This window comes from Myxine glutinosa, chromosome 1, assembly GCF_964187855.1.
Source record: "Myxine glutinosa chromosome 1, kmMyxGlut1.1, whole genome shotgun sequence".
Classification (NCBI taxonomy): Eukaryota; Metazoa; Chordata; class Myxini; order Myxiniformes; family Myxinidae; genus Myxine; species Myxine glutinosa.
Window position 1 is genome coordinate 128507151 of NC_136261.1, and position 14329 is coordinate 128521479.

At 48.0% G+C, this 14329-nt stretch overlaps 1 protein-coding gene across 6 annotated transcripts in view; it reads left to right on the plus strand.

The window, feature by feature from the left end:
- Window positions 1-14329, plus strand: part of LOC137428341 (uncharacterized) — a 111573-nt gene that overhangs the window by 17131 nt on the left and 80113 nt on the right. For 3 of the 6 annotated variants that reach the window (XM_078777037.1, XM_078777039.1, XM_078777040.1), the window contains exon 4: window positions 12421-12546. The exons of the other annotated variants lie outside the window; for them this stretch is intronic. In XM_078777037.1, the coding sequence (XP_078633163.1) occupies window positions 12421-12546 (126 nt within the window). The remainder of the gene's footprint in view (window positions 1-12420; window positions 12547-14329) is intronic. 6 annotated transcript variants of the gene reach the window in all.

The following is a 14329-nucleotide window of genomic DNA, read 5'->3' on the forward strand; positions in this document are numbered from 1 at the left end:
CGGGGTGGGGAGTGTCGGCGACGGGGTGGGGAGTGTCGGCGACGGGGTGGGGAGTGTCGGCGACGGGGTGGGGAGTGTCGGCGACGGGGTGGGGAGTGTCGGCGACGGGCGGAGGGGTTGGGCGTGGGGGGGGGGGCGTCGGCGACAGAGGGGGAGGGGGGCGTCGGCGACAGAGGGGGAGGGGGAGAAGGGAGAGTGTCGGGGAGAAGGGAGAGTGTCGGGGAGAGGGAGAGTGTCGGGGAGAGGGAGAGTGTCGGGGAGAGGGAGAGTGTCGGGGAGAGGGAGAGTGTCGGGGAGAGGGAGAGTGTCGGGGAGAGGGAGAGTGTCGGGGAGAGGGAGAGTGTCGGGGAGAGGGAGAGTGTCGGGAAGAGGGAGAGTGTCGGGAAGAGGGAGAGTGTCGGGGAGAGGGAGAGTGTCGGGGAGAGGGAAGAGGGAGAGTGTCGGGGAGAGGGAGAGGGAAGAGGGAGAGTGTCGGGAAGAGGGAGAGTGTCGGGGAGAGGGGGAGTGTCGGGGAGAGGGGGAGTGTCGGGGAGAGGGGGAGTGTCGGGGAGAGGGGGAGTGTCGGGGAGAGGGGGAGTGTCGGGGAGAGGGAGAGTGTCGGGGAGAGGGAGAGTGTCGGAGAGAGGGAGAGTGTCGGGGAGGGGAAGAGGGAGAGTGTCGGGGAGGGGGAGAAGGGAGAGTGTCGGGCAGGGGGGAGAGGGAGGGGGGAGAGGGGGAGTGTCGGGGAGAGAGGAGAGAGGAGAGGGGGAGTGTCGGGGAGAGGGAGAGTGTCGGAGAGAGGGAGAGTGTCGGGGAGAAGGGAGGGGGAGAGTGTCGGGGAGGGGGAGAAGGGAGAGTGTCGGGGAGGGGGGAGAGGGAGGGGGAGTGTCGGGGAGAGGGAGTGTCGGGGAGAGGGGGAGTGTCGGGGGGAGGGAGAGTGTCGGAGAGAGGGAGAGTGTCGGGGAGAGGGAGAAGGGAGGGGGAGAGTGTCGGGGAGAAGGGAGGGGGAGAGTGTCAGGGAGAGGGAAGAGGGAGAGTGTCGGGGAGAGGGAAGAGGGAGAGTGTCAGGGAGAGGGAGAGTGTCGGAGAGGGGAGAGGAGAGGGGGAGTGTCAGGGAGAGAGGAGAGGGGAGTGTCGGGGAGAGAGGAGAGGGGGAGTGTCGGGGAGAGGGAGAGTGTCAGGGAGAGTGTCGGGGAGAAGGGAGAGTGTCGAGGAGAGGGAGAGTGTCGGGGAGAGGGAGAGTGTCGGGGAGAGGGAGAGTGTCGGGGAGAGGGAGAGAGGAGAGGGGACAGAAGGAGTTTTTTTTTTGTTGATTTTTTTTCCCCCGTATATAAGATCGAGGCTCGTTAATGTTAATGTTCTAAGAGGCTAACCCTAACATTAATCACAAAAACAACCGGATACACAAAACAATAAAGGGAGTGGGAGTCTAGATGGTGAGAGATAAGGAAGCACACAAGTACAACAGGAGAGAACAGGGATATCGGGAGATCTGTGGGAGGGAGAGGGCTTGGGGAGGTGGAGGCATGGGAAGGGGCTGGGGTCATACTATATATAGGAGGAGAGTTTGGTGAGCAGAGTGGGGTGCCAGACCATATCTTAGGCACATGAGATGTCAAGGGAGTCGGCTCTGATTTCCTGTTTTGCATTGAGGACCTCCATATATTGTTGAGACAGCAGAAGCTGCATGTCCAGAGTTGAGTGACGTGGTCTGAAACCAAATTGATGATCAGAGATCAAGCCATTGGAGAAGAGGAAGTATTTGATATCCGAATGATGGATTCCATGACTGCTAATAATTGGGAGCAGGCTGTTTTGTCTGTTGTTGCAAGGATCTGTTTCTGCACCTTTTTTGTGTAAAGTGGTAATGTTGGCTGATTTCCAAACTGAAGGCACTTGACCTTGAGCAAAAGAGGATGAAGAGAACAGAGAGGGTGTGAAAGAGCAGCAGAGCAGGATTTTAGGACCCGTGGGCTGATGCTGTCTGGTCCAGTTGCAGAATCGGTCTCGGATTGACAGAAACTTCTCCACCTTGTCAGGAGAGAAGGACACAGAGTCCAGGAGCAGCTGTGTTCAACTGGGTAAGGTGGGTACAGAGAGAGATAGGTTTTGGATACAAGATTTTGAGGCCAACACAGAGTTGAGGCATTCGGCTTTGTCGCGTGTGGTGTCAACTGTGTTGCCATTTGAGGTAAGGGAGGAGATTGAGGGGGAAAAACACCAGAAACAGATTTGACCAGATGCCATCAGGATTTGGAAGAGGGACGCAGGTTTGAGAGTTCAGTCTTGAGCGTAGAGAGATATTGTTTCCTGGCTCTCCTGAGGGTAGGCACACGCTTGTTCCGAGCTTGGTGGAAGGAACTGAGATTGCCTTCAGTTGGATTAGCCTTCCAAGAGGCAAAGGCAAGTTGTTTCAGGGCAACTGCCTCATCACAATATTCCGTGTACCATGGGCGGGAGGAAGGGTATGAGAAATGAAGACGAGGTGGGATAAATCTGTGCATGAGAGAGAGCAGTTTACCTTTGAAGAATTCGCAGGAAGAGTTGATGTCAGAGGCAGTAGAGATAGGAGACCAGTCCAGATGATTGATGGCTGCTTGAAGACCATGTCAGTCGGCCCCAGTGAAATGCTAGATTCGTCGACGCTGAGGAGCCTCACTGAGAATGGTCAGAGAGATGTCCACTTTAACAAGCACATGATCAGATGAGCCGATTGGAGCAGAAGAAGAGCAGCAGACATTTTCAGGGAAGTTAGTCATAACCAAGTCCAGAAGAGAAGATGCTCCGTTGACTGAGATCCGGGTCGGGAAATTGACAGATTGTGTCAGTCCCAGTGAGTCGCAGAAGTCCTTTGCTGAGGAGCCATGGCTGGTGAGAGAGGTACCCACACCCAGCCAACTGGCATGGTGACAATTGAAATCACCACATATGAGGAAGAGAGAGTTGGGATGAGTCGATAGAAGTTGGTCCATGTTGTTAGACAGCGAAATGTAAATGGAGTCATCACTGTTTTGAGGATGGTACAAAACACATATATATGGATAAAAGGTGGGAGCGGAGAGGATGCCGTAGCCAGAGGTACTCCTGGGGGTGGGGTGGAGGGAGGGCAGTGCAAGGAGAGTGAGAAAGAGAGTTTTTGATGAAGATAGCCACCTGTTACGGATTCGTCACTTCCGTTTCCGTCACTTCCGTTTACATCCACTGTAAACATTTTTGGTTCCATGTACTATTATTGTTGTCGTTTAAGTGAAATAGAGATTACTATTTTCAAAAGGTAAAAAAGTTAATGTTTTAAATGAAACCGGAACCGGACGACGAAGAAGAGAGGAGGAAGAGAAGGCGGAGCGAGTGAGTCGGACAAGAAGCCGAGCTGCTTCAAGGTCCTGAGCGAACTTTGGCGAACGAGGGTCACGTGTGAACTTTGGGTTTCCTGGGAAAGGGATTCCTGCGACAGAGTTGTTATCGCTGTGACAGATAAACCTGCGTGACAGGTTTTGCGGTTGATTCCGAAGAGAATCATCGGAGTGCCCGTTACACAACGAGAACTGGCCGTCGGCCATTTTTTACCTCACGCAGGATTTGCGCTTCGCTCAAGGTTTTTCACCTCGCTTCAACCATTTTCACCGCATTCAGACGTTAATCTGGTGTGCGTGTGTAACGTGGCTTTTGAGTGGGAAATCTGCGGTTCGCCGATTGGGAGCCGTGGAACGTCCATACCCGAGGGTGTGAATTCCCAGTCGACTTGAGGGCACCTTTGCGCAGCTTTGGCAGCGTGACTGTGACTGTCATCCGAACGGGATTCTGGTCTCGATTCGACATCGTTCTGACGATCACTGCAGCGGATCGACTTTGGCTTGATGCCGGAAGAGACATTGGGAATGTTCTTCTTTTCGCTCACTTGGAGCACAGTGAGTTATATTGTACGAACCTGATGGTACCACACAACAACAACACAACATGCATTTTAAGGCCATTTTCCCTGCTAGAGCAGGGGTTAGCCTTGCGGTCCGCATGACGATCTTCTCCGTCTTGCCCTGTTTTCTGCATCTCTCCTTGTTAACCCCCTTGCCCGCATTTCTTCTTCCACCATCTTTAGCCAAGTCTTTCTCGGTCTTCCCCATCCTCTACTTCCTTCTACATTCATTTCCATCACTCTTCTCAACCAGTCACTTTCATCCTTCGTCAACACATCACCAAACCATCTCAACCTGTTCCTCTTCACAGCATCAATCACAGGCTCTATTCCCATCATCTTTCGCAATTCATCATTTGTCTTCCTCTCTCTCAACGATACTCCGCACATCCGTCGAACCATTCGCATTTCCACCCTTTCCAACCTTTGTTGCTGCTCTACGTTCATTACCCATGTCTCGCTCCCATAAATCATAACACTTCTCACACATGCAGCATACACCTTTCCCTTCAGCTTCAACGACACTCCCCTCCTCATCAGCACGCCACTCAGTTCCCGAAACTTATTCCATGCACATCTCACTCGAGCAACCGTTGCCGAGTCTGATCCACCTTCTCCATTCAGCATGTCTCAGAGGTAGCAAAATGTTTTCACCTTCCAGCTTCACGCCGTCTCCAAGATCCAACTCAACATTTCCTCCATCTGCAGCTCGCTCTGTGCACACCTTACATTTGAATGTAGCTGCCACACTGGTTAATGACCCTCTCAGCACACTACATTTTTGATTAACCCACTCAGCGCACATTGTACATTGAATGTAGTTCACTCTGACACCCTTCCTGCACACAGCACAGGGCCACTTCCCAGTTCTTTCCACCTCACTACATGCTTTACCACTTGCCATCACCTTCGTCTTTCCGATATTCACCTTCAGACCTTTTGTCTCCATGCATTCCTTCCACTTGTTCATCTTTTCCTTCAGTCCATCCATACTTTCTGCAATCAACACTAGATCATCTGCATACAACAACTCCCACGGTAAACCCTCCTTTACGTTCAGAGCCAGCACTTCCATTACAGCTACAAATAGTAGTGGACTTAGTACCGACCCCTGATGCACTCCCACCTTCACCTCAAACTCACCACTGTTCCCGTCCTTCATCCTTACAGCTGTGCGCGCTCTTTCGTACATTGCCATCACTACTCTGATCAACCATTCCTCCACTCCTAACTTCCTCATTGCCCATGTCAATACTTTGCGTGGAACCCTATCGACTGCTTTCTCCAGATCAACAAACCCAAGAAACAACTTCTTCCTCTTCTCCATGTACTTCTCCTGCAACTGCCTCACAATAAAAAGAGCGTCTGTCGTTCCTCTTCCTGGCATAAATCCAAACTGCATTTCGTCAATCTTCACTTTGTTCCTTATCCTCCTCTCCAACACCCTTTCCAATACCTTCATTCCATGCTCCAATAACTTTATCGCTCGGTACGAGCCACACTCTGGAGGGTCACCTTCCCCTTGTATAGAGGGACGAGGGTACTCAGTTCCCAATCCACTGGAATGCGGCCTTCTTTCACCTCCAGATTACAGATCTCTGTCATTCTGTTCACACCCCAACTTCCTGCTGCCTTCAACATATCTCCCACAACTCCTGTCGGCCCTCCCGCTTTTCTACTCTTCATTGCTTTTATCGCTTCCTCAACTTCCTTCTCGGTTATCTTCTCTGCCGGTCCTAAAACTGCGTTACTCTCTATGTTGCCATCCAATTCATTCTCTGTATTCAACAGCATTTCCATATATCTTTTCCATCTTCCTTTAATTCCATATGGGTCCACAACGATTTGTCCCACTTCATCCTTCAAGCAACTCACCCCCATCACATCACACCTCTCTTTTGCTATCTGCTTTGCAATCCTGAATACTGCTCTCTGACCCTCTTCCGAATCCAAGCGTTCTCCCAACATTTTCCTACATGCTTCCTGCACCTTTGCTACCTCTTTCTTTGCAGCCTTCTTGGTTGCCTTATAACTTTCATGCTCTGCTGTTTCTGCTCCCGTACCCTACGCCTTCTGCCACTCCTTGAACTTCTTCCTCTTCTCGTCAATCCTCTTTCCAACTTCATCATCCCACCACCATGTTTCCGAGTCCCTCGGTGGTCCTTTTGTCCATCCACATACCTCACCAACGGCTCCCAACAGACTAGCTTTCATTGACATCCAACCACTTTCAAGCTCAACCACATCATCCTCTACCCTACTCAGCCCCTCTATTAATGCCTCCCTTACCCCTCTATTAATGCCTTAATGCTCAACCTCTTTCAACCTCCACACCTTCATTCTCGGTTGGTACTTCACCCGCCGAGCTCTCCTCGCACCTTTCACCTTTATGTCGCAGACAACCAAGTGGTGCTGTGAAACAGCCTCCTCCCCCGGTACTGGTACCTGATAGGAAATGGTACCATCATAGGAAATATATATTGGTTGTACAATTGATTACTATTGTTGTTGTACTGTTATTCTTGTGTGATCTTAATACAATACTTGTTTGTTGGTAACAATTGGTGTGGTTTCACCATTGATCTTTGACATACAGAATAACACATCTTTCTGCCATGACTCCTCTCGGGGCTCGGAGGTACACCGTGCCCGGGGTTTGGGGAGGAGCACGTAACACACCCCACCACCAGGATGAGGCTCAGTTCTATCATACCGGAGGAGGGAGTCACCATGAATGTTGAGGGAGTGGGCGAGGGTTAAGAGAGAGGAGTTGGGAGAGGGGGTGAGGGAGAGTGTTAAGAGGGTGGGAGAATGTGAGAGAGAGTTTTTAACCCTTTTATTTTTATTTTTTTTATCTACAAAGTCGAGGCTCGTGTAAGAGCTAACACACAAAACACATTAAAAACATCAACATGAAACATAATAAAGGGAGCTTGTGTTGACGAGAGAGGGAAAGGGCCGACCCACGTGGACGGATCAGCTCTCTTGCTGTAACTGCGCAGCCTTGACGAATCTGGACAGCAGGGAAGAATGGGGAAGTTTTGGCCCATGACCTGCGTTGTGTGTGTGTGTGTGGGGAGGGGGGGGGGTGGTGTAAAGGATACAACTACCGTGAAGAGTTGTCCCTGATAGTTGTTCTGCCTTGATTGAATTATATGTAGCAGACGTTGAACTGCCTTGTTTGAATTACATGTAGCAGGGTTGAACAACTGCCTTGGTTGAATTACATGTAGCAGGGTTGAACAACTGCCTTGGTTGAATTACATGTAGCAGGGTTGAACAACTGCCTTGGTTGAATTACATGTAGCAGAGGTTGAACAACTGCCTTGGTTGAATTACATGTGGCAGAGGTTGAACAGCCTTGGTTGAATTGCATGTAGCAGAGGATGAATTGTCTTGCTCTGCATCAATAACATCGCTGGTATTTTGGTAAGGAAGGTAGAACTGTCTTGGAAGGCATCAGTTCCGAAGACAAATCCTGAATCTATAACTATGTGTCAAAATGGCTGGATGGACAGAGTGCTTCCTTCCATGTCTGAAAAAAGAAAAGCAACATAAAAGTGCTGCACATCGTTTTCCTTTTATCCATTTATTATTATTATTATTATTTTCTTTGTTTAAAGCTGAAATAGTAATTTTGCAAAAATCTGCAGTTCCACGGGGTGTATAAGTGAATGAAGACAATTGGCTATTTCCACAATAAATGGTCATTTTGACGGACCCTACTTTGAAGTGTTTTCTTGACTGGATATGTTGGTCGGAAGAATGTGAGCTAAATTCTGTTTGAGAGCACATGTAATAAAGTTATGGAAATAAAATCATCGCCGAGTAGTGTCTCGTTTCATTTGTGTGGGAGTGTATTGTATGAAAGAGTGTGATACAGAAAGCACTTTTTGTGTACTGTTGTATTGTACATCATGTTCATGTCTCTCAGGTTGGCCCTGTTTGAAATCTGGGTGATAATTATTTTAGTTATTGTTGAACACTACGGTCAGTTCTTTTAATTCAGTTAGAGTTCAATCTATTTCTGTTTCATAGTTTTTTTTGGAGAGACCGCAAAACTTCATTACCCACGTAACGCATGTCCGTCAAAATATTGCGTGAGTAAGATAGCAGAGTTGTAAAATAGTCAGAAGATGTACACATTTTATGCTTGCAACAAAATATGCAGGGGTGCTTATACCTTCCGTTCACAAATGTCAAATAAGGCCTACTTTGTAAATCGCCTGTTCCGTTGTCCGTTACGTGGCGAGATTACCGATGCGGTGAGGATGGAAACTGTCTCTTTTCATCGTTTGGGTAGGGATTTTTTTATGAGATGTAGTGAATTTGGGAATGCAGCATATTTATTGTGGTTGAAGAGGACTGGTATGAAACGAGAGCAATGTTTTTGGATGTTTTTACCACTTCCCATTTTAATTTAGGCCATCAATAAAACTCAGTAACATTACTCACGTAATTGCTTACCCATGTAACACATTGGACAGATCGTAGTGCTGAGATTCCCATGGAACTAGCTGTTGTTTTGTGATGCTGGTTGTGGGTAAGTGAGGCCGCTAAGAAACCGTGTTTCAATGGATTGTGCAGCGGTGCTCACCATGCTTACCGATTTGGGAATGACATGATATTACCCACGTAACAATTTGACGGTCAACACACTTACGAATTAGTAACATTTTATTCATTAGTATTTACACTCCAACACAAATGAAACGAGGCACTACTCAGCGATGATTTTATTTCCATTATAACTTTATTACATGTGCTCTCAAACAGAATTTAGCTCACATTCTTCGACCAACATATCCAGTCAAGAATACACTTCAAAGTAGGGTCCGTCAAAATGACCATTTATTGTGGAAATAGCCAATTATGAATATACAGTCGTGGGCAAAAATATTGGCACCCTTGCATTTTTTTCAAATAACTCACAATTTTCCCTAAAAATAAGTTTAATTTGATAAAAGCATTTGGTCTCTACAATTCTTTATTTCACTATTAATATTACAGAACCTTTGTTTTTAATTCAGAACTTAATATATCCTGTTAAATTAGAAAATAAAAAGAAATGGCATTGACAAAATTATTGACATCCTCGACTTAATATTTGGTAGCAATAGTGGGGCAACTTAGCATAACAATTGTGCATTTTGTGAGGAAAGCACCAAATTTGGCACACTAGTCGACTATCCTATTATGAACAGATTTGGATATTGGGCCATCTCAAATTCAGCCCCTGATGGCTGTGGCAGCCATTTTCCAAAATGACACCTTCAGCTTGTTCTGACGAATTGCATCATCAATTGGCTTGATCCTTTCCACCAGGCATTCTCTGGTGAAAGCCTGGAACTGCTCTTGGCCAATCGTCTTCACATTCCTGACGGTCTCAACTGCAGCAGGACCTGCAATTTCCTTTGTGTCAAGGACAACCAGATCCATGCTCTCTTCCTCAAAGGGGTTGCCAAGCTCTTCGATGACGCTGACAAGGGCGCGGACATCCTTGGCGAAAGAGGTCTGCACACTTGGTGTCTGGTCGTGATGACGTGTGTCCTCTCGCCTCCCCCAGTGTTGATGGCCATCTTGGAACTCTTCTATGGCCCTGGCAACTTCTGGCCCGGCAATCATCCAACGCCGCAGGCACTTGGGTTGTCAGTGAGGCCGACTGCTCCACCATCTCCTTTGATGCAGGCGTTATTCTGTTCATGCGCCTGGTCGATTCGGATTGAAGAGAACACCTTCTTCGTCTTCTGTACAGTGAAGTTGCCAGCCCTGAATTCTCTGGCTACATCTGGGTGCTTCATTGGGAGTGCAGCCATGTCCCTCAGGTGAACAGAGACCCACCTGGCATAGTGTGTGTGGTCTGAGGCATGGAACCATGGCACCAGTTCCGTCGGGGCATCAAGGTACATCGTGAATGAAGCCTGCCGCAGAGAACGCACGTAGACCAGTACCAACATCTCTCGTTCCAGCACAGTTGCCCAGTACTGAAAGTTGGGAATGTCTTCTCCTCTCTGGTGACACCAGTCTTCGAACTCAGGCAGGTCTTCTGCATCATCAGCATATGTCATACAGTGGCGTTCATACGCACGGTGTTGCAGGATGTGCAGTGCCGCTGCAGTGATTTGATGAGCTCTTCTTGTGCGGGTGGCGTGCGCAGCTCGCAGGAAGGAGTCGGCCGTCCCTGGCATTGCAATCTCAGCTTGCAAAATCTGCAAATCTTGCAAAAATCAAATCTCTGAATCTGAGATGGCCCAATATCCAGATCTTTTCATAATATGATGGTCTACTAGTGTGCCAAATTTTGTGCTTTCCTCACAAAATGCACAATTGTTATGCTATATTTAGCTTAGCTGCTGGACTACAAAGCCTTTGGACAAAATAACTGCAGTCAAGCGCTTCCAATAGCCATGAATGAGCTTCCTACACCTCTCTCCTGACAGCTTGGCTTACTCTTCTTGTGCAAACTGATCCAGTTCTCCTAGATTTGAAGGGTGCCTTCTCCCAACTGCTGTTTTCAGATCTCCCCACAGGTGTACAATGGGACTTAGATCTGGACTCATTGCTGGCCTCTTCAGAACAGTCCAGTGTTTTGTCTAAAACCATTCCTGGGTGCTTTTTGTGGTGTGTTTGGGGCCATTGTCCTGCTGCAAGACCCATGACCTTCGACGGAGACCCAGCTTTCTGACACTGGGTTGAACATTGTGCTGCAAAATGCCTTGGTAATCTCCTGATTTAATGAAGCCATGCACACATTCCAGGCACGCAGTGCCAGAGGCAGCACAGCAACCCGAAAACGTCACAGAAATCCTCCATGTTTGACTGTTGGGAAGGTGTTCTTTTCTTTGAAAGCTTAATTTTGTTTTCTGTAAACATAGAGATGATGTGCTTTACCAAAAAACTCTAATTTAGTCTCATTTGTCCACAGGACATTCTCTCAGACAGAAGGATTTTGGCATGTTCAGCTGTGTTTTGTCACAATCTCCAATAGGGCTTTCTTATGCGTCTCTCTCAGCAGTGGGGTCCTCCTGGGTCTCCTACTATAGTACCCCCTTTCATTGAGTTGGCGATGGATGGTGCGAGTTGAAACTGTCATACCTTGTGTCTGGAGGTCAGCTTGAATCTGTTTGCCAGTTGATCGAGGTGCTTTCTCCACCATTCAAACAATCCTTCACTGCAATCTTCGATCAAGTTTCCTCTTGCGACCACGCCCAGGGAGGTTGGATACAGTGCCATGGGCCTTAAACTTCCTGATAGCATTGCGTAAGGTGGACACAGGAACATCAAGGTCTCTGGAGATGGACTTGTAGCCTTGAGATTGTCCATGCTTGGCTACAATCTTGTGTCTGACCTCCTCAGACAATTCTCTGGTTTTATTTATTTTCTCCATGCTCATTGTGGTACACACAGTGACACAAAACAGCAGAATGACTCATTTTCTCAATTCAAACTGGTTGAATGAGTCATCACCCCTTAGCCCAAATTGGGCTCGGGTATTGTCGTCCGGGCGTCCGTCAACTTTTGGTTTCCGTCAATTTCGAGCAGAACGGCTTGTCCGATTAAATCCATTTTTGCAGTGTGTTGGGGTTGAGTAGAGGAAGGTTCCTTTCGAAAATGGACGTGCTGCGATTTTCAATATGGCCGCCACGGCAGCCATCTTGAAATTGGTTTCCACCATGCATGGGCTGAGGGGTTACGCCCGCTTTGCGGTGCTATTTATTTTTATATTGCAGGCACCTGCAACTCCACCACACGTGAATTGGGGATCCCACAGGTGAGTTCAATTCGAAAGTAAAGGAGAAATCACTCGCTTGAAATTTAATTATTTCTAACAACTTCTGAAAGGTGCCAATAATATTGTCCGGCCCTTTTTAGGATTTCTGTGCAGAATAAGCTTCGATTTAGTATTTTTTCAGCTTTTTTTTGTTTGTTTTCTTCCACTGCAAACCAAAGAAATACATTTGTGGGTACCAAAATATATTTTAATTTCAACAATTTTCTGGAAGAAACTGCATTATTTTTAAAAAGTGCAAGAGTGCCAATATTTTTGGCCAAGTCAGTATGGTTTTGCATGATAATCTGACCTTCATTATTGTTCCAAATTACTCGTGTCTGTTAAGTGGTGTATTTGCACAGTATAGCGTTAACGCTTGAATACCTGTGATTCGATAGAAAACGAATTGTTTTAAATGTTACTGTGTAATGTTTGATGAGAGGAGATGTTTATTTTACTTGTTTTGTGGTGTAAAAAAAGTTATAGTGAGGTTGGGTCTTCAGGTTTAGTTGAAGGAGCGTGAGGGATGTAGAAATTTCGGGGTACTTTCAGATGTTTAATCACCTCGCAACTATGAGCAGTTTGAAGAGGGAGGGACTTTTTCGAATGTTCTCTCCAAGTGTATTTAAATGGGAAAGCAAAGTGGAACTGGAGGATGGATATGTTGTGTACCAGTTGTTTTTACTTTGAAATAAGCTCAATTTTGGAGTTCATCCAACTGCTGGTGCGGATCATCGAGTAAATATCCTTGGCCTAGGGTCTTGTCTCATCTGGGAGCTCGTCCGGGATCGATCTTGCCACCGGAGACGTCGTGTGGGGAACGGAGGGTACGAGGATGGGGCGAGAGTGGCTGCAGCAGAGTGGAGCCGTTCATCTCTCCTTGGTAGTGTGCTGTTTCAGGTTACACGTCTTGAATGCTGGAAGTCTTTGTCGAGGTTTTGACCTCAAGTGAGAGGAGGTGTGTGTGTGTGTGTGTGTGTGTGTGTGTGTGTGTGTGTGTGTGTGTGTGTGTGTGTGGGTGTGTGTGTGTGTGTGTGTGTGTGTGTGTGTGTGTGTGTGTGTGTGTGTGTGTGTGTGTGGGGGTGTGTGTGTGGGGGTGTGTGTGTGGGGGTGTGTGTGTGGGGGTGTGTGTGTGGGGGTGTGTGTGTGGGGGTGTGTGTGTGTGGGTGGTTTTTTTTGTGTGTGGTTTTTTTGGGTTTTTTTGTATACATAATCGAGGCTCGTGAAAGAGCTAACATTTATCACACAAACAAACAGACAAACAAACAAAGTATATAAAAAGGGGAGCGGTAGACAAGATGGGGAGAGAAGGGGAAGCATATAAACACAACATTTGAGAGCAGGGACATCGGGATTGTGTGGGAGGGAGAGGGCTTGGGGGGAGGCGCGTGGGAAGGGGGGGGGGGGGGGGGGGGGAGAAGTATAAACACAAGGACACCAAGGACTTCCTGGAAAGAAGTTGGTATTTCAAAAAAGTGGATTTGGGGTGAAATTAGCAGGGGCTAGAAAAGATCAAGGTTTTGGATGGGGGAAGATAAGAGATGGTGGTGAACAGCTGTTTTAAAGACCTGGAGGGAAGAGTGGGATTGAAGAGAGAGAGTGAGGGAGTTTGTTCCAGAGGCGGGAGAAAAGAGGAATGAAGGAGTGAAGGTGAGCAGAGAGTCTTGATTTTGGCAGTTTAACCAGAAGAGGGTTGCAGGCAGATCTTGTGCGACCTTTAGGAATATTTGGGGGACAGAGCCCAGAGAGAGCTGGAGGAGCAAGGCCGGAGAGGAGTCGGTAGAAGACAGAAAAACCACCAACCTGCCTGTGGTGAGTAAGTGAAAGGCCCTCGGAGGTAGCTTCGTCACGGGAGATTCCAATGATTTTGAACGCTTTGGTTTCAACAGCGTGAAGACGAGCTAGGTGTGAGGCAGGAGCACCAGCCCAGAGGGGAGAGCAGTATTCCATTGAGCTGCGGATGAAAGCCTTGTATGTGGTGAGGAGCTCAGGTGTGCCAAGGAAGGACTTCGCACGACGGAGGATGCCCAATCGGCGACTGGCTTTGGAGGCCAGATTTGAAATGTGGTTTTCCCAGGAAAGATCATGGCAGATAGTGAGACCCAAAAGCTTGAGTGACAGAACTTCTTGGAGAGGATTATTCAGAAAGTGGATGGGAGGGTTGTCCAGTCGGTCTTTTTGGAGAGACGTCATAAGAGTGTGAGATTTGTCAGGATTGAAAGACATGTTCCACTTGTTTGCCCAGTCTGTGATTTTGTCCAGGTCTGCAGAGAGTGAGGAGGCTGCAGACTGCCGATCTGAGGGATGAGGAATGGAGCGGCAGAGAGTGGAGTCATCAGCAAAGAGATAGAGAGGATTTTCAAGAGAGCCAGAGAGATCATTGATGAAGACCAGAAAAAGCACAGGGCCCAGAACACTGCCTTGGGGAACTCAAGCCTGAACAGGAAGAGGAGATGAGAGAAACCCATTCAGGGCCACACGTTGACCGACTGGAGAGGAAGTCCGCCAGCCATGCGTGGAGATTTCCAGGTATACCAAAGGAGGAGAGTGGTTAGCAGAGCGGGGTGCCAGACCGTATCGAAGGCATGTGATATGTCGAAGGAGACAGCTCTAATTTCCTGTTTGGCATTGAGGACCTCCATCCATTGTTGAGACAGCAGAAGCAG